This window comes from Bacillus rossius, chromosome 16 (assembly GCF_032445375.1).
Source record: "Bacillus rossius redtenbacheri isolate Brsri chromosome 16, Brsri_v3, whole genome shotgun sequence".
NCBI classification, from domain to species: domain Eukaryota; kingdom Metazoa; phylum Arthropoda; class Insecta; order Phasmatodea; family Bacillidae; genus Bacillus; species Bacillus rossius.
Window position 1 is genome coordinate 16,781,559 of NC_086343.1, and position 25,242 is coordinate 16,806,800.

At 38.6% G+C, this 25,242-nt stretch overlaps 2 protein-coding genes across 5 annotated transcripts in view; both read left to right on the plus strand.

Annotated features, from left to right (window-relative positions):
• LOC134540210 (uncharacterized) overlaps window positions 1-25,242 on the plus strand; it is a 175,800-nt gene that overhangs the window by 93,892 nt on the left and 56,666 nt on the right. The gene's annotated exons all lie outside the window — the stretch shown is intronic.
• LOC134540211 (uncharacterized) lies at window positions 2,565-12,129 on the plus strand. Of its 4 annotated transcripts, none has more exons than XM_063382800.1 (2): window positions 2,565-6,904; window positions 7,286-12,129. In XM_063382800.1, the coding sequence occupies exon 2, from the start codon at window positions 9,378-9,380 to the stop codon at window positions 11,727-11,729; it is 2,352 nt and encodes a 783-aa protein (XP_063238870.1). In that variant the 5' UTR covers window positions 2,565-6,904; window positions 7,286-9,377; the 3' UTR covers window positions 11,730-12,129. The 4 variants fall into 4 exon arrangements, with proteins under 4 accessions (XP_063238870.1, XP_063238871.1, XP_063238872.1 ...); XM_063382801.1 differs by having other exon boundaries at window positions 2,566-8,221; window positions 8,457-12,129; XM_063382802.1 differs by having other exon boundaries at window positions 2,566-7,423; window positions 8,039-12,129.

The window sequence follows — 25,242 nt, forward strand, 5'->3', positions numbered from 1 at the left end:
ACAGTACTATGCACAGTTATGAATAAGTAGGTTTGAAAATACGGCGATAAAATCATGAGTACACAACCCGTGTTCAACGTTAGTGTTATTATAATTTTTTAATTGTGAATACACTTTTACGTTTCATACGGTTGCTGCTGCGTGTCTGTGTTTATTTTATTTATTTATGAACCACGTGATAAAGATTCTCTACACTAACAATGCATATTAAAAGAAGAAGATAATAGTGTCTTTGGTAAAGTGTTACCCATGGTGGAAAACCAACTCCAATGTTAGTAAATGTTCAAATGCGAAACATAAAACAGAACTCAACTCACATGTAACTCGAAGTTCGGCAAAGGCGTTCACCTGGCTGGAATGTAATTAAAGGTTTATGAAAGTCACTCGTTGCCACTATGAGGTAATACGAGATAGTGTTGCATCAATGCGATTTACTGGCACATTCGCAAACACACTCATTCAGCAGGTAAGCCGTGAAGTAATCGTGCTGAGTAAGTGGATCAGACGCCCGTGCGTAAAGGCAGGTTACTTGATCACCTCGTCGCTCTGGTTCAGTTTCCAGAGCCTTGCTACTCGATGTACGAGGATTTTCGGCAGCTGAGTAGGTAACTTAAATTGGCCGATAGATAGCTAAGCAATCCCGGCTGCAGTGTATTATACTGTAAGTAACAATCAGTCTGTGGAGTGTGGATGTAATGTCTTTGTAACAGTTTGAAGCATTCCAAGTGCTGACAGTTCGGTAGAGACCCAAGCAATGCAGTCGACGGTTTCGGCTGCAGACGAGTCCAGCTTGCCGCCATCATAAAGCGATACAAATAAAATAAATATATATGTATATTTTTTTGTGTAGCCAGGAACATTCAGGGAAGTTAGAATTGGCCAGGGAATTTACTTAGAAACCCTGGAATAGTCATTGAAATTTCCTAGTGGTAGTAATTTGAAGGTAAATATGCTATACTCCAGTTTGCAATCACACAGCCTGAATAATTTTTTTTTTTAGAGTTGGTGTTATAGCGCATAGTCTTACACACTATAAAAAAATGTTTATGCAAGGTTCTGTTTGAACTATGCTTGCTTTGGGAATGGCAAAGGCTAGATTTTTTTGATTTTTTTTTTCAGGTAAATTGCAAAATTAGTTTTAAAAAAGAGCGAGGGAAATTTGTAATTTTGGTAATGGAAATTTAGGAAATTTGATTACAGAGATGTGTGGACACTGATAACATGAACTGTCCAAAATGTTTGTGCAAAGTTGTACAGGTTAAGAATTATAGGAAATATCTACTAGATGCTATACACTGAACCACACTTAACTAAAAAATATCCATGATTCAATGTACCCAACCATACAGTGAAAATATTTATACAGTATACTCGGTAACGTCGGTGCTGAAGTTATTGAATTACCTCGCAGGTAGTTGATCAGAAAATAGAATATGATACTTATGCCCAGATACTTCCTTTGAGGGTGGTAATCTGGTAATTTATTACTAATTATTGTGTATTGAAGGAAATGAGCTTCGCGCTCATGTTGTGAGGGTCGAGGGTGCGAGTCCTGATTCCAGTTCTCCCCTGACCAATCGAAATTAGTAAAAAGTTTGTAAAAAAAAAAACATTACAGTAGACGCAGGATATCTCGAAGCTTCGGGAACGACGACGTTAATCTTGAACAAAAAACGTGGTGATACCCTTAAAACATTTATTTTTAGGTTGCCTGAGGATTCGTAGCTGTTTTTGCACAAAATAAGAGTCTTGACTACCGTTTGTTGACTTTTCAATGAAATTAATCCAGCCGTCACCAGACTTTTCAGGTAATAATACTGAGCGTAGTGTAGGTGAAGTTAAAGGACTTGAGAATAGCTTGCAGTTTTTTTCGCCGGACTCGTTAAAATTGTGGCAACCTGCCCCCTTTTAAAGTCACGAGACGGCGGAAACGGAACCGGGACGGCCTAAGTTCATTACGGACTGCACCCGTTACGCGTGGATCCCACCCGGTTTTTTTTTAAATTTTTTTAATTTTTATTTAAAGGTTTGACAAGTCAAGTATCACCTATTGAGCAAGGTACTAACTCGTGTAAATTACACGATCCCACCACCAACAGTTGGGTTCAAACGCTCCAGCTCTTGGAGCTCTTTCCGTAAACACTGCTACGAGCGGGGGAAATAAAGCAAAGAATGAAAATAATAAGGTATTACCAGCAAAGGTATAAGATGCTGGGAAAAATTGGAAAACCCAGCCCGCGTGGATCCCACCCGGAGCGGAAAATGCGTCTCCCGGGAGGACAGGGTAAGGTCAGGGTGGCGTCAGTCATGTGACGCATCGTTGCAGTGGCGTGTTCTTTGCCCTTGCGTTTCTCTCTCTCTTTCTCTTACCGTCCCCTGGCTGAAGGGAGGGGTACGCGAATGGCGTATAGTGTGGAATGAGAGAGAGGGATAACCGAGGAGGTGATATGGCGCCCACCGGGTGTGCGAGAAGGACATAGAAGAGGAGGTTGGAAAGAGTGGAACGGAGGTCCGTTGGGCCACGCCGGGTGACTCAGACGCGGCGTTGCCAAGTCTCCAGGCGGTAGATTCCCTCTCCCCCCCCCCCCCTCTTTCCACTTCCTCCCTGTACTTTGCCACCACTGCCACCCCTGCATCTGGCGTTTTTGGTTTTCCGTCGCGCCCAGCTCCTCAGTTGCGCTTTGACAGTCGTGTTGTGCGGCGGCGAGAAGACGTATTTTGTGTTGCGAGAGCGAGCTATCCCCCCCCCCCCCCTCTACACTTCTACATCTTGTGGTTGACGCCCCGGGTCTGCCACGCCCATTCACGCAGGTGAGTGACAGAAAACTAATTTCCCTTCACCGGGGAAACAAAAGGGTGTGTGTGCTTCCTAACGACTGCCTACAGCGCCGGTAGGTTGTTTTTTGTTTGTTCGAACGAAATTTCTCTCTTGTGTTTGCAACAGGTGAACAAAAACGTGTTTTTGCGACGTAAACATATTTAGTCGAAGGTAAAAAAAAACACGCTTTCGCCCATCAAAATTGCACCATTTGTACTCAAAGAGTGTTAAAATAATTTATAAATAATTTTGGGAATATTATGTATTGCTTGTAAACTCTTGAATCGTAATGTTTGCAGTTTTCTTAACACTCATTTTAAGTTGGCGTCAAGCTAAGAAAATTATTACCAATTTAAATAAGAATATGAGTATTAGGTTACATTAAAAAAAATTGCATTTAAGAATTTTCTGAGGGCCGAAAAGTACTTTTGATCTCTGATTAAGTTTTTAAACAGTATTTTCTCTTTAGCTGTGGAGTGGGTTTATTGCTTGTGTACCAAGTTCTGTTTTTTTTTATTCGTTTCTGGCCTGGCTATATCTTATATGCAACATCGCCTCTACAGGCCCGTCTATAGAATCTTTAAGCAAAAAATATTTCAGGTATACTGTCGTGCTTAAACCATTATTGTATGCTTGTACCGGACACCTGTGAACCACAAGGGCATATCCAAATCAAAACATAAGTGGTGAGGTGTATTATTCGATATTAAAACTTATGGCTTGTTTGCGAAAACCAATTGACTGTGAATGCCCAGTGTGGCTAACCCATTTAACCTTTTTTCACCAATAGTGCTTCTTGGCCATGTTTAAGTAGACAGTAACAAGTATTAGTTACATTGTTACCTGCGGAAAACAAGGGATGTGAACAGTTTAAATCGAGACTATGTACACGACACAGGCTGTGACGATATTTTAACGAAAACTTTACCGTTGTCCACATACGCTTATGACCAGGGGCGCAACAACAGGAAGGGGGGGGGGGGGGGGGCAAGGGTGTGTTGCCCCTCCTCTGAAACCTTGAAATGAGGGCTAACGGGGGCAAAGAAAATGCTGTGTAATCAATTTTTATATAATAAAACTGCTTAAATAGCACCAGTTTCCACCTTGAAATACAAATTTTCCCAGGGGATCGATTCTTTATAAAAAGGTATATTGTCCCTCCTTTGGAAATTTAGTTGTTGCGCCCCCTGCTTATGACGCTTCTGAGATGATTGACGCTTCGATTAGTAGCAAATCGCGAATGATGAGATCCAACGCAAAAAAAAATTTTTTTTTTAAAAAGCTATGTTCCTTTCTAGGTCATTAATTTTGCCTTAAACACTTCAAAAGTTGTATATCTTCTGAATGACTTGATTATTTCAAGTACACATTTTCCTAATACGTTTTGTGTGATTAGGTGTCAAGAATTAAACATTATAAAGTTTTTTGTGCAGTGTAGATAAGAAAAATTTGGCTACTTCATAATGTATGAATTTTTACAGAACAAAAATTAATTTTATTCAGCTATCAAAATAAAAATTTATACTTCAAATAACACTTTTTTTATACTAAATTTGAAACTATTTAGTGCTGTTATTGTTTTATGGCGTGCGATAAAATACTGGCTCCTCGCCCGTCTCTAAATGACTTCGATATCTGAGAGACTCAAGTCCCATTCATACATCCAATGTCGACTTGATGTAAAAGCCCAATTTATTTATTCGATGTCTACAAGTTCAGTTCATTCATCCATTCATTCATTCGATGTCGACGAGTTGTCAAAACCCATTCATTCATTCAAAATCGATGTGATGATTTCAACCAAATTCCGTTCATTAATTCGATGTCGGACGAGATGTCCAAGCCAATTTCGTTCGTACGTTCGTTCTCATGTCAACGAGACGTCAAGCTCGATTCATTCCATATCCTTTTTATTTATAAAACCGGTTCTCTTTGCGAGGGCGTGGGACACTGTATTGTTAGTCCCGGAACTTCAAGTGTTTTCTGCTTTCCCTGTGGCAGCAGCGCTGGCTCTTCAACTCCCCCCCCCCCCCTTTTCCATCCCGGGACCCGCGGGTGCTTGTATCGATGGTGTTTCATCTTTCCGGCGGTAGCGGCGCCGTGCTGTGCCGAGCGCGGCTGTTCTCATCCCACGACCTTCGCCGGCGGACTGTGAGAGAACCGCATCCCCACACGGCTTCCCGTGTGAAGAAAAAAAATTGCGCTTCCTCCTTATGATAATCTGTTGTTTTTTTTTTAGTTTTTTTTTTTAGACAGAGTCTTGTTTATTTCACGTTACCATTAAGGCCCCCGCCTACCCGGGCGCGCACACGGTGCGCAGAGCTTCAGGAAAAACAACGCGATTTCAAAACTACTCAAGATAGCCGAGTGGGGTCTGCTTACGAAAAACATTTTCAGAGTTCGCTGAGGTCCGAAAAGTACTTATGGATTTAGGATTAAGTTTCTTTAAAATGTATTTTTAGAAGAGTTAAAATGGTTAAAAAGGTATGATTTAGGCTTAAAACAACCGGTGCAGATTCTTGAAAGCATTTGAGGGATTTGAATTACACCATTATTTTCATTTCTTCGCTATATAATGTTACGGTCACCGCTCAAATTTCGTAGTTGTCCTATGCTTGGCTGCGCGCCAGATCAGAGCCTAGCGCCTAGGCCCGTTCTACAGTGGCACGTAAACCGGAGACGGATTTCCCGGAAAATTTCACCATCGCGTCTCTTCTGCTTTCACAATGCACGGTAACGTAAAATTGGCAACCTATGAGATTTAATTTCAAGGTTATGAAATATTAATTTAAAAAATATATAGGTGTGTTATGCCTCAGGAACATTGTGCGATAAGAATTTATATTTACTATGAAAATAGCATCGCGCCTATCGTCCCGCCTGACTTCATACAAACGTGGAGTAGGAGATTTGTGGTATGATAAGCCAGTATGAAATTCAGAACATAAGTATGTATTGTCTCGTCAAAAAAAAAGAGGGGGGGGGGGTGGTTTGAGCTACTTACCAGTTCACCACCAACCAGTGTGTGTCATGTTGTCTGTATTCATGGCCTTATTGGCTGAATAAACTCGTGTGTGGTTTTTGAGTGTGGCGAAAAGCTGTTGGACCCCACAGGCGTTTTATTGGAAGGGTTGGCACCCATCCTGTCCATGATTAGTGAATGTTTGTCTACCGCTTAACACCCTTCCCCCCTTTTAAGAGGCCTATACAGACAGTCTTCAGGGCGTGATTGTAGGGCCTTTTGTTAAGAAGAATTTGCAGCTTCCCATTACAGATAAACTGTCATGTTTTTTTGTGTGTAGAAGGAAAGGATGAATGGGTCGATCTATAATTTTTATAATGCTTTTTAAAATTCGTAACATAGGTAAAAATATTACCGAATATGTGGTTTTACGCAGCTGTTTTATGTATCGTGTGTAATGCATACAAAAAAAGTAGATACACACAACGATAGAGTATTAATCGTTGATTAAAATGGTGTAAAAAAATACATAGGTCACCGCTGAAAAACTCCCAGAATTCTTCTACGACAAAATGGTTTTCCGCACATTTATTCTGCCGGGAAGTGTCTCCCTCGCGCGGCGTATTCTTCAGCCGGCGACTGGAGCCGAGGAGTGGGGCTAGCGGCTGCTGTGAAGGCAGCGGAGGGGAAGTTCGTCTGACGGCTGCTCGGTCGCCTTATCAGCGCGTCGGGGTATCGGATATCGCGATAAGCATATGTGTCTACAGCTGAGGCCGCCTGGTCGGGAAGTAATAAATTCTAGGATTCAGGAAGTTATTCCCAGAGCAAACCTCAACCATTCTACGCCCACCACATCGCGCGGCGAGAAGACTCAGTAAGGCATATTCGGAGCCAAGTGGAGGTTATCTGTAAGCGAAAAAAGTTGAGCGACTGTTATTTTTACCCCTTGTTGAATCGATATTTGACTTTGTAACAGCATCGAGAAATACTATTATATGCACGATTTCTTTTTCAAGAATGGATGAGAAGAGAAACTGGAGAAAAGGAAAGAAGAATCATCTTTATATTTCTGCAACAAGAAAGAAAAATAAAGCTACTCATCTCAAAGCATACTGGAGTCAAAGGTCAGTTTGTTTTGTAATATGTCATACAAAATACAGATGGCGTTCATTAGCCTGCGTAGTCGAAACTTACCTTGTGATCTCTCACCTACAACACCTTCCCCACCATAATGTTGAATTATCTTAGATGAACAGTAGCATATTGAAAAGTTTATTTAAAATATATAGGTTAAATATGTATGTTTATGATATGTAATGCATCCATAAGTTATCAGTTTTGACAGGCTGAGCTCCCTGTTGAGAAGGGGGAGGGGGGAAACAAAATCTGGCTCCTCACAGTCGAAGCATATAATATGTGTTTGTATTAACATTGTAGTATTAACCTTTAAAATGTGTATGTGTACATTTTTTTAATTTGGCACTGAATTATCAATTTATTCACAGGAAAAAAACTATACCTAAACAAAACAATGTCAATGAAGAATTGGAAAACCAGAGCCTATCAAGAATTCACTGCAGCCATCAAGCACTGATTGAAAACGAAATAACTTCCGGAGTGCATGAAGAAAGCTATCCGGCAAAGTGAGTAACTGTTTACATTTTATTTAAAACAAATCTAAGTTATTCCCAAACGGTGGGTCGCGGAAGGGTTACAGGTGGGTCGCGACTCAATCCTATAACTATCAGAAACCATCGAATAAACAACCAGAAAAAATAAGAAAAATCGAAACAAATCGAATTGTGTGCAAACACGTATCTATTGTTAAATAAATAACTGTTTTGCTACAAAGTGCTTATTATTTGTCAACAATTTTAAAATCAGAACACAAATTGTTTATAAATAATCAATCTGTATCTTAAAAAAAACATATACATGTATATATTTGCAATATTTGTTGGTAAATTATGTATACATAAGGAAGGGATACGATACAAATAAGGTTTTTTACTCCACCATGGACCGATAGACCGTGGAGGTATTCCTATAAGGAAAGGTGGGGCGCCAGCTCGAAAAGTTTGGGAACCACTGTTTTAGAGAAAGTAAGATTGGCAACACAACCAGTTCTATTAATTTAACAAATATGCTTTGGCCAAAATATACATATGATTTTTGGTCTGTTCAGTGTAAGGTCATTTATGGCACAAAAAATAAAGAAGTCTAGGTATTAAAAAAAGGATAAATTTTATGTATTGCAGGAAAAAAATTAAACTTGATAGCTGCATTTATCAAGTTCCGGAAGGCAGAGACTCACGAAGTCACCTTGGCAGCCAGGGAGTAAATAAGGCACAAGAAATTTCTTCAAGAGAAAATGACACTTCAGATGAAGAGAATAACTACTCTGTAGCCAATGTCCTGCACAATGAAGATGGACAGTGTATGTAAGTCCCTTAGGCCACTTTAAAAATAAGTTAATTACAAATTAATACATGCTATTTTTCTTTCTTCAACTATTTCCTGAAAAATTGTTTACTTTTTTTCCTTCGTATCATTTGCACACGGTCCGGTAGTTATACTATTACACAAAACTAGACATTCTTTCGAAACTATGTTTCTATCTAAATAAATCAATATAAATAGTTAAATGTTATTGCGACTGTAATGTGGCTCTTTCAGCTCTACAGCCGTGTCTTACACAGAAATGCAACCGCCTCTGAAACTATTTGAGATGGAAGCAGGATGTTCTTTCTGGTCAACCACCGAAGGAGCCATTGACATTCCATACGAGCTGGTAGACAGGAATGAGCCAACTGTAGACAGTAGATGTATCAACAATTCAGAGACAAGCAATCAGGTTAGCTGAATGACAATGATATTGCTTTTAATTATATTGACCTGTTAAAAAATTTACAGTTAAGTTATAATTTAACTTTACAAATAGGCTATACTTAAATTGAAAAATTACACTACTCAAACTACATAAATATTTTTTTATCTGAAATTTCACTAAAAACAGGGCTAATAAATGAAGACAGTAAAAAATCTTATCCCCATTTAGTGACAATAGACAGTATATTTTTTTTACCTTACTTAATAGTGATACACCATACCCAGTTAAAACACAAACAGCATTCTTAAGAACACTGACTTAAGCACTAAAAATGTTTATATTGTAGCAAGACTTTTCAAAGTATGCATCATACATTGGACAAAAAACTATTAAAAATACTACAGCTACTATTTACTGCTTTTACTGCTATCAATACTCCTTTTTTATTCGTAACTTGGGAAACAATAATATATACATATTTTATGCACATAGAAATATAACATGATTTTTAGTTACATTAATAGATATAAGTTATTCAAAAATAATGTATTTATGGATGATTTCAGCCGAACAGTTTATTCATTACTCCAAGAAAATATCAACATTTGGATGAATATATTGAACATGTAAAGGAAGACAACGGTTTGATACTCCAAAAGCAGCAAACATCCACATCCTCACCAAGTAGCTGTTCTCAGGGTGAAAGAGTGTTTTCAAATGACGAAGAGAAAACTGAAGAAGTGTTGTACGGTGTCAGATTTGTAGATATGTCGTACTTCTTACGAAAACTCACGGAAGCAAGTCAGCATAATAAATCGTTTGGGTGTACTCTTGCAAATATGTGTGTAAAAAAAGAAATTCGAAAAGGATTTTCATCTATTATAGTATTTTTTTGTAATATGTGCAACATGACTGTCGGTGTTCCTACGCATAATATGGAAGATAATTCAGTTATGGATATGAATTCAAGGGCTGTTGCTGGAGTTATGGGCATTGGGGCAGGGTATTCTCAATTACAAGAATTATGTGCAGCAGTAGGCGTGCCTTGCATGGCGCCAGCAACTTATTCCAAACATCACGATGTTATCTGTAATGGCTGGGAAAAAGCAGCTTCAGAAAAAATGGAAGAGGCTGCACGCGAAGAAGCTGAATTAGCGAGAGCCAATGATGAAGTTGATGAGAATAACATTCCCCTCATTACTGTTGTTGTCGATGGCAGTTGGTGCAAACGCTCCTACAAATGTAAATACGATGCACTTTCTGGGGTAGCTGCGATAGTGGGGTATCGCACTAAGAAAGTTTTGTTCATGGCAGTTGCAAACAAATACTGCTATGTTTGCGCTCGAGCGAAAAATAACGAATCTATCCCTTCACATGATTGCTATAAAAATCATGAAGGTAGCTCAAGTAGCATGGAAGCAAAAATAATAGTAGAAGGATTCAAAAAGAGTGTAACTATGTACAACATAAAGTATGCCAAAATTATAGCCGATGGTGACAGCAGTGTATACAAGAAAATTCTGGAAGCTAGGCCATATGACAATCTTACTGTTGAGAAGATAGAATGCAGGAATCATCTGCTCCGCAATTACAGGAAAAAAATTATTTCTGCAAGTGAAAATACTAATCTTGGGACTACCATTCTGAGGAAAATAGTTTATAGTAAAATGAGTAAACTATCCATTGGAGTGCAAAAAGCAATCGCTTACAGAAAGTCACAGGACACCGATTTTCAAGTTAAAGTTTCACAGTTGAAATGCGATATTGAAAATGGTCCGAGCCACGTTTTTGGTGAGCACAAAAATTGCAGTACTTTAGGTTACTTCTGCGATGGTCGAAAAGACGGTGAATCAAACCTTGTCCCAGAGTTGGAAAAAAATTCTTTGTGGTCTCATATTTATAAAGCATGTCAGTATTTAGCTGCTCATTCTCGAAGCCTCATACATGATGTAGATAGCAACAAAGTCGAACAATTCAATTCAATAATTGCGAAATTTTCCGGAGGAAAAAGAGTGAACTTTGCAACGAAACGATCTTATCAAGGGAGATGTGCTGGTGCTGTAATAGCACACAATACAAAAACACCACAATATGTGTTGCACAAAAGCATGTTCAACGGTATAAGTCCGAATAAAATTTCAAAAAGGTTAGAATTCAGACGGCGGGAACTTCGAAGACGGGAATTAGAAATAAAAGAAAAAAACAAACAAATTAAATCATCAACGAAAACAGCCAAAAAATCTCTCACCAAAACCTATGGAGAAAAGGACTATGGTCCTCAATGTCAACAGCCTGACATGGATCCAGAAACATTTGAGGAACAGAAACAAGCTTTCCTCAGTAGGTTACAACTAACACAAGAGGACCGTCAACAGTTAGAGAGAGACACAATTCTCCAGGCAGGAAGCGGAAAATGGCTTGAAACACGTAGAAAAATTCTAACGGCTTCGAATTTCGGGAAAGTCTGTCGTAGACGTGCATCAACAAGCTGCGCGAACTTAGTTCGCAGTATTGTTTATACCTCCGATATTTTGAACGTGCCTGCAATTTATCATGGTAAAAAGTTTGAGGTAATGGCTATAGAACAACTAGAAAAACAAGAAGGAATTAAGGTTGGAAAAAGTGGACTCTTCATTGACAAGGAATTGCCTTTCTTGGGTGCCACTCCGGATGGTGTTATTGGAGAAAAGGGTCTTGCAGAAGTTAAGTGTCCATCATCTGCAATTGGAAAAGATGTTACTGCAGCAGTTAAACAAGGGAACATCCGATATCTGAGTTTCGAAGGAGATGAACTGAAACTGAAAAAAACACATTCATATTTTTATCAAGTTCAGGGACAGCTGCACATTTCAGAGAGGGAATATTGCATTTTTGGTGTTTGGACATCAGTTGAAAAAGAGATGGCAATATTTCGAATTGAAAGGGATGACAATTTTTGGAAACAAGAGATGGAACCACATCTTACAAAATTCTATTATAACTGCATTTTGCCAGAACTGGTGGACCCTAGGCATACGAGGAGCATGGAAATTCGAGACCCTCCATACATTATTGACGCTATTGAAAAAAGAGCAAGAAAAAAATTTGCTGCTGTCAAGACTTGTTCAGCTGCTCATTAATTACTTCTGTAGCTTAGCTTCTTAAAAAATGGGGGAATATAATACCTATGTATTTTTTCTCAAATTATTTATTGCGATGTAACTTTATTATATAAGAAAATATAAAGTCAGTGTGCTGTTAAATTATGCTTGTAAAAGCAGACCATCTAAATGTACCCAACTGTATCCATAAACGCATGTTTTTATCTTTGTGGTGTGTAATTGTGTTCAAATTCAATTATATTTGATTAAAGAAGATGTATTTGTACAACATCATACATTAACTTTGTTTTTCTTCATAAAAGCCAAAAATAATTTGTACAGATAAATCGATGATTGTTATTTTCTGAACAGTTATTGGGTGGAGATGCATACAAATATTTTAAATAGCAAATTGTAAACAATCTAAACATGTACAAAATGTAGAAAAAATAACATGATTCTGTGTCGTATTGAAAATGCATTTTGGCACATATTATCTTTACCATAATTTTTTTTAAAATCGCTAATAATTGATATTGACAATATTGCAAAGATTCTATTTCTAAAGGAATAAGGAGTTACAAATACATTATTTGACATGCTGAGTTATCGCGTCATTATTACAAAAAAAAAAACTATTCACAAACAACCGGTTTGTGTACGTTTGGAATAAAAATTGTGAACACTAGTCACTCACCGTAAACGCCACACATCTTCCTGTATACTCACTTCATGTTATAGAATGGGGAAAGTCCGGGTGAACAAAATTACGATTTTTGCCTCATAACGTCACCACGTTTCGGATGACTTAGACGACTAGTTCCGTAATTTTGCAAACTTTAAATACAATTTGCAGCAACAAATAGTACCTGTGACTATGTTATATGACTTCGTTGAGCTAAGAGATGCATTTCAACCTGTTGTTGAAACTAACATATTTTTATGTACGAATGTTTGTTGACTGATTGTTGCATCAGTGCACGCTTCGATTCGTTTGTAGTCGTATGATAAATTGTAGTTTAGTACATACATTAAAAAAAATACTGGAAGAGTGAAAAATCATGTAAACTATTGATGAGTTATTTCTGAAACCCATTAATAATATAACTACGTTCGTACATAGTATAAAATTGAAAATTTGGAAAATATTATTCTTTATTTGATGGTAATCATATTACTTTGTTGCTGGTGGACACGTAATAGCACACAACTTGAAGGATAACCAGACCCAAGTGTATAACTGAATTATTACATAACTCAATAAGTCACAACTTAATCATTTAAGTAAATCATTGCTTGCCAATAATTGGCACAAATCAATTTTAATTTCTTAGTCAGCAAGGTTTAAAACTACAAACGAAAAATTTCCCAGCAAGGAAGTGTGCATGTGTCCGCGTATGCGTACCTCTGTTGTTTATGCATAGGTAAGCGCACTTGCTATGCTATGTATGCATTATTTTTGACTAGGTAACATGTAGGCCTACATATTTCCGACTATGATATTAACATATGTAACATTTTTGGTTAAATATAACGGAAAATGCATTTGATTCGTTATATGGATATGAGTTGCGTAGTTTTGACAGCTCCATAGAACTTGCAATGAAAGATCGGCGCAGCTCCGAAAGCAAGGAAAATGAGAGATCTCTGAGAAGAAATACTCCAGCAAATAGTCTTGTCTGGTGTAAATAACCTGGCCGGGAGAGAGAATTGGGAAGTTGGTGGGCAATGCGCTCAACACAACGCCAAGTGTGGCCTTTATCCACTGACGTATAGTAAATAACTGTGCCTTGAAGGTAACGCGACACCGCGACAACACGAGACTCGAGGACAGAGCGATAGCGGGTACGGAACACCGCGATCTTTCCCAAAAGACACTGCAAGTTGGAATGACGGCGGGGTGGAAAGTGTTTCCCCCACTCCGCCTCCCAGTCGAAGTGACGCGCCGCCAAGATAACCAATCCACGTCTCCTCCTCCCAGCTTTGTCCCGCCCACCCTGCACGATATCGTTAGCTAAGAACCCGCTGGCGGAGTTGCGCCCTGTCTGTATAGGCCTCTTAACAACTACACCCTTCTTCTCTCTCTATCTGTCTCTCTCGCGGCGCGTCGTGGCGCACAAAGTGACTCCATTCATCGGCGCCACCACCCGCCCCCTTACTTCCTCTCCACAGTAGCCACCCACTTCCGTGTTTTCTTTGACCCAGACAGACGACCGGCCTAGTTGGTGCAGTCTGCTTGTGAACTCTTAAAAGGCCTGGTTTGAATTCAGTGTTTACGCTACATCATCGTAATCAAGGTTTGCCGATTTCCATTACGCATTAGAATGGACGCTTCGAACCGAATCCGTGAAATTCGCTTGCATTTAGGCAGTTGTTGATCCGATAGCTTGACATTTCAGATTTTTATCGCTGGAACGTAACACATATTTTATTATAGTGCATCGTCCGGGGGGAGGGGGTTTATATCACTCTCCCTGAAGTTAGGGAAAAAAAAGTGAGACCTCAGCAAAGGCAGTACGTTGTTTTGAGTGATGCAAAGCGAGCTGTTACAAAAACCTGGAACTGAAAATACACACAGGAAGCTGTGCATGTTGAGAATGGTCATTAGTTCCGTTGGTCCGACATCAGCTGATTTAGTCCTGTTTCGTGTGAATTTCTTCTGTATTCATATTCCTATTCATTTGTTTGTTTTTCGGAATTTTTTCCTCGACAAACAGTGCAAAACTGCAATGGCGTATGTAAAAAAACTGCATTGAATCAAAATTCTCAATTGCATGAATCATTTAAAGAACGAATCATGATGTAATTAACTGTCCAAAAACCCCATGTTGACGTAAGTTTTTGTAACGCAAAAATTCCATGTTATCTTTTTGCGGATGGAAAATTTTCACTATACAATTTGTGTTCTGAGCCGTCAAGTAAAAAATAAACAGAATTAATTTTTCTTCGCGTTATTTTATAGTTTTTCTTTAAAAGATAAAACTGTTCCCCAGTTCCCTCTTATTACGAGGGGCTGATGGGTTGATCAAATGACTCCGTCCACCAAGACGATTGCGGATCGTTTTCCTGACATGGGCAAAGTTGGAAACGTGGCGGACGTTAACTGTGAAAGCGGTGGAGTTTTTATCGGGGCCCGTCCCCGTGCCATAGTATCGTTGTGGTCGTGACCCTTGAAAATGATCCAGATCGTTGTGACCCCCTCGAACAATAATTCTTGGCGACGCCACTGCCTCGTTAATTTAACATTTCCGAGGGAGGGTCTTCGGAATCCGTGATCGCTATTGCGTGGGGCTCGTGTGGCGTGGGTCGTGGGTTCAACCCCCATCTCCTCGACACTACTCGCATTTGTTGAGCGCTGGAGTAGGATCAGAGGACTTGATGTAAGCTTTTGGACATACGCCATTGCTAAGCACTTGGTCTGTAGGAGAAAATTAAAAAAATACCCAGATGACAAAAAAAAATTAAGCAAAAAAAATTGCTTTTGTCAACAGGATATAAACACCACATAATATTCGCACGTGTGTTTTCGTACCATGTGCGTCTCTGCCTGAGGACGGCAGCAGATAGCAATTCCCGAAACGTCGCTTGTTTCTGTTTTGGAAAAACTATCGTGTTTGTTTCGTTTTGTCTCATTTCAACTGTTTTGCTAAATTTTTTTGGGTTCAATATTTTTGTGCTGTCATCATTTGTGGGTTTTTTTTTTTTTTCGTTCTCTTAGTCTATTTTTCTTTGTTTGTTGGCCATATTCCGGTTATGGAATATTATGTGGTTTTTATATCCTGTTGACAACAGCAATTTTTTTTGCTTAATTTGTGTTTTTTTTGTCTTTTGGGTATGTTTTAGTTTTCTTCTACAGACATACATGTGCTTAGCAATGGTGTATGTCCAAAAGCTTACATCAAGTCATGCACTCCCGTTGCACAAATCTTTCAAAGATAGGATCAGAGTGTTCGGAACCCACCTTAATAATCTCTTTAAGGGCACCGACTTCCCGGACACACATAAGGTTGCGGGTAAAAAAAAAATACCTCGGAAGTTTATTCGAATGTTATGTTTTGTCATATTTTTCATATGTTTGCTCAATGTAATTGAGGCTTTTTTTAAATGTGGAAAAACATTAATTTTGCTTGGCTTGTTACACCCATCTGGTGCCAGCATTGAGGTATGCCTACAAGAGCTGTTTTTTTTTTCTTCAGAGACCTGCCCGTGCAAAACCTTATTGAAATCGATTTTCTGGTAAATGTGTATTTGTCAGCATATCTTTAAGAAAAAAATCTGGTATTGTGTTTTCCCTTTAAAAGTTCTTTTTTCTCATTTCTACGAGGTGTTTGTGGGAGATTAAATCACCAAAATTATTCTGAAGGATGGTTCTCTCAGTTGATTTGTTGATAGCTCGATCGGGCTGTAAAGCAAGTGTATTCTTGAACCACGATTCACCTCAAACATCCTGGAATTTTTTTTGGCACATCGTGAATAGAGGCCTTTCTATTTCGGGATAGTATATACATATTTGTCTGGCCTTCAAACCTCAGCGATTTGCTTGTTCATATAAATACTTTAAATCTGTGAACGAGTATTTTTTTTAAAGTTTACATCTAAATATGTGTGTCCATATAGATCACACTGTAAAAAAAAGTGTAATTTTACACAAAATGTTAGTGGCAGTAGTCTCTCCGCAGACATTACACCTACGTGTGTTTATTTATTTTTTTGGAAACACGGCTGTTATCTCGAGCGTTCTTTTCCAAGAGCTCTTATCGCTCTTGTTGATCTATTTACCTTCGGAGAATGGGCTTTAGTGTCGCCAGTGTTTTGTTTGCCGGAGCGGTGCTTCAAATGACTCGTGTTTTTTTTTTATCGCGATACGCATTCCATTCGGTTGAGTGTTCCAACTGTTTTGTTCGCTGTGTATTCAAGTACTCGCTATAAGGTGACGCTATCAAGGAACGATTTTTTTTTTAGTTGACAATTTGTTCAAAGTATTTATGTACTTCACGACATACACAATTTGGCACTGTAGTACCTTTTTCAAAATTTATTCGATAGATTTTAGTGATACGGTAAAAAGTAAAAACAAAAGTTTTTTTTGTCTAATTTTTTTTAATACGAAATCTATTTTAGGCTTTTGATTTGCTCTGTCTTTTTTAACAAACTACCTGTTTATCATTTTTTTTTACACCTATGCGCAAGCTTAACCAGACCGCAAATCGTGGTTAGGGGATATGCTAATGTTTGCTCTTGTTAACTTGTTTTAAAAAGTGTCTTAATTACCTGTTTTTTTTTGTTGCCTTTTATTGTTAATGGCCGTCCATTAGAAGGCGTCCAGTGAGTGTGCCAGTTCTGGCGGCGCTGGTCCGGGGTTCAATGCCCTGGCTCGTGCAGCCGTGAAGCGAAACCAACTGGAGATTCGGATCGTTCGTTAATTGGAGCAGATCACAGGATGTTGCAGTCGGGAAGGGTGGGGGGAAGAGCATTTTTGCCCACGGCCATTTTTCTAGAAATAAACGGGAGGAGTTCTTCTGTGAACCAAAAATGTTCCAAAATGCTGTCCTACAAACTGGAAGAATTTTTTTTTTTTATTCAAATTCAAAACTGAAACTTGTTGGAAAATTTTAAATGCTCAATAAATTCAAATTTAACTTACTACGTGAAACAAAGTAATTTATAAAACTAACTTTATGTTCTGCCGTTTTGAAGCGTCTGGTTAGCTTGTGATTTCCTCCGTTTTAAATCTCCTCCGCTGTAAATCTCCTAGTGTTCCGTGGCGTATATTTATTAAGTCTTTAAGTGGGCACGGTTCTACCCCCACCCCCCATTTTTTTCCCTTCATTTACCTCTACAATAAAAATAATTTTTTACTGGCAATTTGTGAATAGAATATATCGCGAGGTTACTGGAAAAAGTTCCCTAAGTAAATTTCTGAAATATGGTTGTTTTGTAATGGACAAGGGAATGAAACGGTTTATTTGTCCAGAAGATGTGAGGAAGACAAAAAAATTTGATGAGTCCAATTTTGTCTCGTCTTTGACAGCAAGATACCTTTATCGGTTTCTGTTGGTTGCCAATTATATTTTTTCCTGGCAACCCCACGGAGTAATTTTGTAGTTTGCGATGAGGAAACGATGGGTGACATGAAAGCTGGTAGTGGCAAATCGTGCCACAGTCGATGAAGTTCGCGGGGCGATGTCCGCCGGACTGCTTATCTGCCAGTTGCTCAAGACAAGTTCGTTAACGCTGCATGTATTGCAAAAGAACAGTGAAAACATTTCTCTGGCTTATAAATAGTCGCGTGACGCTTGTTTTCATGCGTGCACGAGCTGGCCGGAGGGAAGCCTAAGATGTACATCAAGTTCTGTCCCTGCCCGAACACGCCCGAATATTCACCGTCGGCCAACCTCGGGTTTATTTATATATATTTTTATATTTCTCTGTTTATTTTAATGTAGCTATACTAACCTAACTAACCGTCCATAGTGTTTTAAAGTGTTATAATGTAGCTAATCTAGCCGACCACTTTTAATATTTGAATTCATTTTTCCTGCGCAAAAATAAAACAAATCCCGAGGTTGGCCGAAGGTGAATATTCGGGCGTGTTCGGGCAGGGGCAGAGCTTGATGTACATCTCCTGGACGGACGGCGAAGCCAGACGAGACGTTTGACCGTTATAACTCGACCTGCAGGACAGACAGAAAAGCTCGCTTATATCGGAACGCGAGCCCGAAAGTCCCAAGATTGCAGAGGTCGAAAATGGTCGCTTATCTCGCTTGAAGGCCCCTCCAACACACGATAAGTCGGAACTGTCAGTTCGAACTTAACAGTCGGAACTGTCAGTTCGAACTTAACAGTCGGAACTGTCAGTTCGAACTTAACAGTCGGAACTGTGTTTGAGCAAAGGAGGTGGACTGATGGCTTTCCATAAAATCTACGGTCTGTCCAAACAAAAAAAGTCCCATCATCTGGGAGTCATGGCGGACATCTTTGTTAATAATACTCTTTGGTTACTTTGCATTTTTTTTTTACTTTTTCTAACTAGAAGTGCAATTACAACTGCATATGCTACGGTGTAACCACACATCCAACAGCAACCACAAGGCTGTTTTTTTTTTGGGGGGGGGGGGGAAGGCTTCAATCGGTTGTCGGGACTGAAGGTTAGATTGCGCTAGCAGAAGACGTTTAAATTGTATAAGAATATGTGTTATGTTCGGGGTATTTTCTTGTGATGTAAGGAACAAGTTGAATGATATAAAGTATTAAAGTATACAAAAAATTCAAATAAGATTTTTTTTCTGTTCATAAAATGTTTTGTTTATTTTCTTGTACTAATATGCAAATAAACATTAAATGTGAAAATATCAAAAAATTATATGTTAAAAATATTTATATTTTTTTAGAATGTTAAAAAATACAAAATGGTAAGATTAAAAAAAATCATTACTTATACATAAAGATGAAATACAAAAAAAATGAATGCGTGTACTTATGTACGCGTGATAGAAGTTATAAGTGGCAAAATAAAAGGACTTGAGTGATTATAAATTAAATTAGTAAATTATAAATTCTATCAAATTAAAGAAAGTAAAATAATAGGTAAATTTTAATTAATATTGAAAATCGATAAATATGCTGAATGTTTATTCGAAGTGTTCACAGTGAATAAACGCTTTTAATTATATGGACCAGTATTCAGTATCAATCACTAAAGTGATTATTTAAAAAGCTCATATATAATTTTTTATTTGTATGCAGTCTTTTTTTATTTCATCCTGTGAAAATTTAGTTCCATGTTGCGCGTGCATCGTAAAATTGTTTCTCAATAAATTTTTTTTCATAACGCACATAAAAAAGTAGTATACTTAAATAATATTTTAAAACCGGGTGGTAAGAAAATGACAACTGAAGGAGCCGCCATTTACTGCGTGCTGCTAACTGGGCGTGACACAGACTATAGCCATATGCAGTTGGGATAGCATCGCAGGTCGTGTGGGGGTGGTGGTGTAGATTGGGGAGGGGGGAAGAACGAACCCTCTCTTTGGGGACGCGATCTGTATTCGTCGCGTCGTACTAACTGTCGTGCGTTCGTCTTGGAAAGCATCGTGTGCCCTTCAATTGTGTTATGGTGGGGGGAGGGGTGATGGATATTGCCATTTCCTCGTCGCAGTTACGGCGGGTAGGGTAATTGGCGGAGAATCTTTTTATGGCTGTTAAGGGCTCGGTCACACTCGCAATGTTGCTCATCTCGTTTTCCTGTGATTGCCGTTATTTAACGGGCGTGGTTGTGTCAGACGGGTTGATGAGTGCGACGCTCGCTGGTGCTTCTAGCGCGGTATGTATCTCCTCCGGAACTGGCGCGCATGTCTTCTCGTCGTGCATGGGGCAACTATGAAATCTGGAGTGGTGACAATAACGTTACATGGCGTGTAAATGAAGACTGCAAGGCCCTTGGGGTGCTTTCATGAATCTTTACCGGGTGTTTCACGTCTGGAAATTATTCTGAAAACACGCGCTTTAGCCATTACTCTTCTAGAAATTACTGTTTAGAAATGAAGTACGTAAACAAAAGCGTTTATTTTCACAGAATTTTTTTTTAAGCGTTATCTAATATCTGTAAGACCTCACATAAAATGTTTATATTATCATCACTTTCGTGGCATTTACAGCTTTCTGGTAAGATGCCCAGTGAATATCTGGTGACATAACTTGTGTGCAAACAACAAATGCAAAGGTCTCGTGATAAATGTAGGCAAAAAAAGCCCTGGATTAATGCTAATGATAAGGAAACGAAGATACCAGCATTGCGAGTGATGCCCAAGCCCAACGGCTCTATCACAATAACATATTCATGTCGGTACTATCAGGTTGCACTTCAGGTATTCATCACTCGTACAAGTAAGGATGATATTCACAATGTGGCGCTAGTTTGCCAAATATGTCCCCGTTTGTGAATTCCACCTTTAGTCTTTCCTTGCATGACACGTAGTTTAATGTTTAAAGAACCTCTTTTAACGCAAATAAAACACTCATTAGGTCTTAAGTGTCCCCATTTAAACATTTTTGTGATTAATTTTGAACGTTTCAAATTCTTTGGGCACTGCCCGAGACAAATTCTATTGTGTTCGCATGAAGTCAACCTCCGTGGCGTATTTGATTGCGAGACAGCCTTCGGTACGATGAGTTATGGTAATTGACTCGTTGGTAGTTAAAAAAAAGCCTAATAGCCAATCATTAAAACAAAATTTAAAAAAAAGGCGGTGTAGCGGTCAGCTTATGAGTCGTGACCTTCGGATCCCATCAGGTGTTACACAGATGGCGTTTTAACAAACTACAAAGGCAATGATGCGTGTTGCAGTAAGTTTTTGTAATAAAACATTTATTTTTTTATTTTTTAAAACCCTTCTCGAAATAAATTTCTGTATCCGCCATTCCTTAGTACTGTTTGGATACACTTTATGTCATAAGAAACCGCAGTAATGGACAAAAAGAAAGATGAATAAACAAAAAAAAATTGCAATACATAAACAGCACAGATGTACACACAGCTGCAGGCAGACAAACCCAACGGTGATTGAACATGCAATGTGGACAACACCATACGCATAGGCGAAACACAGCCATGTGAGAAAACAGATATTCCGGACACCACGACGACAGCACATAAGAACACAGTAGGCCGAGACAACAGTTGCGACGTTTCGGGAACAGAGATCTGCTCCCGTCCTCGGGCCACAGACAATGACAGATGGCGTAACAGCAGCAATATGGCGTAGGTAAAAAAAAAGTATTGAATCGATCTTCCCTCATCGCAGTAACCTTTCAAAGAACACATTAACTGTTAACCTACTTTTTGAACGGGGTGTATTTTTTTTTTATTTTTTTTAAATCCTATCATGGCCGCTTCCAAACTCTTTACGTATTCCGTATTTCCTCCTGCTTGTGTGTAGCGCTTCTCACCCCAGCGCCCGAAGGCGACCAAGACTTTAGGCCCGCACTATACAGAGGATGCTCGCCTGGTCCTAAAGGAGAAAGGAATACGACAAAGGGAAGGTAGGTATAGGGTGGTCACTTCCTCCCTGATCCGTAATTTCCTCTCCCCTCTTGAATTTCGGTTTTCCTTTTTTTCGTGAAACTCGACCCGGGGCTGTGCCAGACGCCCAGCAAACCCCCCGCCCCCCCTTGCCCGTGATGGTGTCGGGTTGCGAGGACCGGTTTTCCAGGGACGGAAACCACCAGCCGGAGTAGCTACTTTTAGAATCGCCCGTCCGTGTTTATCCCGAACCCGCCTGTCGCTGGAGGCTTCGCCGTTGACGGCTGACGTCCTTCGCACGCCAGGCCTTCGCTACGCAGTTCACACTTTTTTTTCCCCCTCACTGTACTTCGTACCAGGGTTCCCCGCAGACGGGAAACATCTGGAAAACTGGAAAAACTCTTTTTTTCTTCCTTCACTGAACCTCGTACCAGGGTTCCCGCAGACAGGGAACATCTGGAAAACAGGAAAAACTCAGATGATCGAAGGGGGAAAAAAATCTTCCAAACCCCGGAAAATACTACGCTGTATATTAATGTCTTAAAATCGAATGCATTTTAATGCATCAATTCATTCGCTGTTGGTAATCCGTATCCGATATTCACTCAGATTTAAGTGTAAGGGTTACAAACAACTTAATGTGTGTGAATTTTTGAAGCAGAATTGAATGTCTGTAGGCCTACTTTAATCACAGTCAATAATGTATCGTTTGGAAGTTTGATAAAACAAGCGTATTCGTAATCTTCGTGGTTACGTAGTGTTGATCAAAATGATACCTTATATTGTGCAGGAAAACATTTTGGAGTTACATTTTAATTATGCGCATGTACGTGGAAAATTTTTTTGATTGAATCTTTATTTTAGTATACCTGTTATTTTGGCAAATAGACCGATGACTCAGAAATAAAAAAGTTACATGGTACAGAGAAAACTTAAGGAACGAGCTGAAATAAGAATGCGGGAACCCTTTTAAATGTTTTATTATGTACGCAAAAGTCAACGGAAGAGTTGAAAGACGCCATGTTGGGTTGAAAGATTTTCATAAAGTAACATTTTTTCCCCGTTTAATATTGAAACAATTCTCAATGATTATATATAATATATGTTTCTAGACAGTATTATTATAGTCGTGAATGCAATTCCAAACGGCAATGATATCACCGAGTAAACTTTTAACTAAAGGCGTTGCATTATTTTATATACTACACTTTTACGAAGCCACCTTTGAAAATTAACCGTTTCAAGTGCCTATCAAATTCGGTTAAGTGATTTTTATACTTGCTAATAATTTCCTTATGTTATAAAGTATTTTCAGTGAATCAGCTCTCGGTTACATTACAAAAAATGTTATGGAAGCTTTTACAAAAAACATTTTATAGAAAATTTACTTTTTTGAGACATGGAACACAAGAGGGCATTTAGTATAACTGAAGTGTAAAATTGTCATTATAATTTTCCAAAATTAAATGTGTTAAGTTTAGTGCAGTAGTTTCTCGTCATGGTTATACTGTAATTGCAAGTACAATAATGTTCTGTTTTGACGGGAAGAGCAATTATTAAAATTTATATGAAATGATCTTGGCACATCAGGATGAGAGTTGGGAGCCAGAAGACAATCTTGGTTTCAGGTTTTCTTTAGGCCAATCAGTTTTATATCATTCGATTTAAAAAAAAATTCTTCGTTAAATTATATAATTTGGCGGAATGCCTAAAGTTAATTACTGGCTGTTACAAATAGTTTACGTGTGAAGTCATTGGCGTTTAGTATTCAACTCATTTTTGGGGATTACCACAACTGTAGTAATACTCTCAGTATACATGATGCTGTGTCTTAAAAAGTGATGTGTGCTTTAGCGAGGCATATTTCTATATTAAATTACAAAATTATGATAAAAATTGGTGAAACCAATATGGCGTCCTTCGGTTATATCTTTCCCTTGTAATTAATAAATTAGTTAAATTTATATTAATCAGCACTGTCAGATCAGGTCTGTGAATAATAACCGAGTAAACGGATGATAAAAACATCTTAATTAAATAATAAATTATGTACAGTAATTAGATTCAACTGCGGGCTCTGGATAAAAATGAAGTAAAAATCTTTTAAAGTAAATAACACATACCTTAATGTAATATAACGATAATTATGAACTAAATACAGTAGTGTGTAAAAGTAGTAGTCCATGGACAATTTAGAAACCTACTTTTACCAATTTCTTCACAAAGTGGTATGAAACTGATAAAAAGTATCAAAATTGCTGACATGAAAAAAAAATAAAGGGCATTGAAAGACACATAGTATTAAAATTGCTCAATGCTTTCTTAAAAATAATGCCCCAACTTATTTCACGAGATGTATGTTCAGAAAGTTAAATAAATTTATAAGAAAAACGACTGTGTGTCTTAAAATGTGCTAATGAGCGCCTAATGTAATTAACCGCCAATAACCGGTCCCAAAATTAGTTAACTATAATGTTTTAGATATGTATGTTAATATTATCTTCGAATGATTTGTGCAATGGGAGTGCATGACTGTATGCTTTTGGACATACGCCATTGCTAAGCACAGGTATGTCTGTAGAAGAAAACTACAAAAAACACAAATGACAAAAACACGAATTAAGCAAAAAATTGCTGTTGTCAGAATATAAACACCACACAATACTCCACAACAGGAATATGGTCAACAAACAAAGAAAAAACAAGAAAAATGGACTAACAGAACGGAAAAAAAAACATTTTTCTTTGTTTTTTCTTTGTTTGTTGACCATATTCCTGTTGTGGAGTATTGTGTGGTGTTTATATTCTGACAACAGCAATTTTTTGCTTAATTTGTGTTTTTGTCATTTGTGTTTTTTTGTAGTTTTCTTCTACAGACATACCTGTGCTTAACAATGGTGTATGTCCAAAAGCCTACATCAAGTCATGTATGTTAATACTCGCGCTTCTTTTTTTTACGATGTCTGAGAACAGAAAGTGAACTTTAGTCGAAGTTGTACTCAATCGCAATTATTTTTTTTTTTAATTTGCACACTTGGGTCACGTGTGGGTGGAGTGTCGCCGGCGTATTTATAGCTCGTGTCGTATGTGCTGATGGGTTCGCTGACCTCGACCTTGGTTTGCCAGATACGGGACGAGAGGCGCTGTTGCCCGACACTGTCCAGAGCTGTGCACCCTCCCTCCCTCCCCCCCTCTACCTCATTCCTCATCCACCCCTACCTCCTTCTGGACTTCTGACCTCGGTGAGGCGGTAAACAGCCGGCTTTGAAAAGAAGCCTTTCTAATTTTATTTCTCCGTACGGTCACGCGCAAGTTCATTTTTTCTCTCTCTAGTCTATATGGCGAGAGAGCGTGGCGGATCGTGGTTAGGAGTTTTGACTTCGGCACAGTAGTTGTGAATTGTGTAAAAAAAAAGGGGGGGGGGGGGAGGGAATGTCTACAGGTCACGAAAAGAAATAAAAACTGGAAAAAAAACTTGTCACGAAGTTATCAATGGAAAAGTCTCGAAATGAACAGTGGCGGTTCAAAAAG

Coding starts and splice junctions, on each gene's coding strand:
- LOC134540211 (XM_063382800.1), top strand. CDS start 9,378: ATGTCGTACTTCTTACGAAAACTCACGGAAGCAAGTCAGCATAATAAA.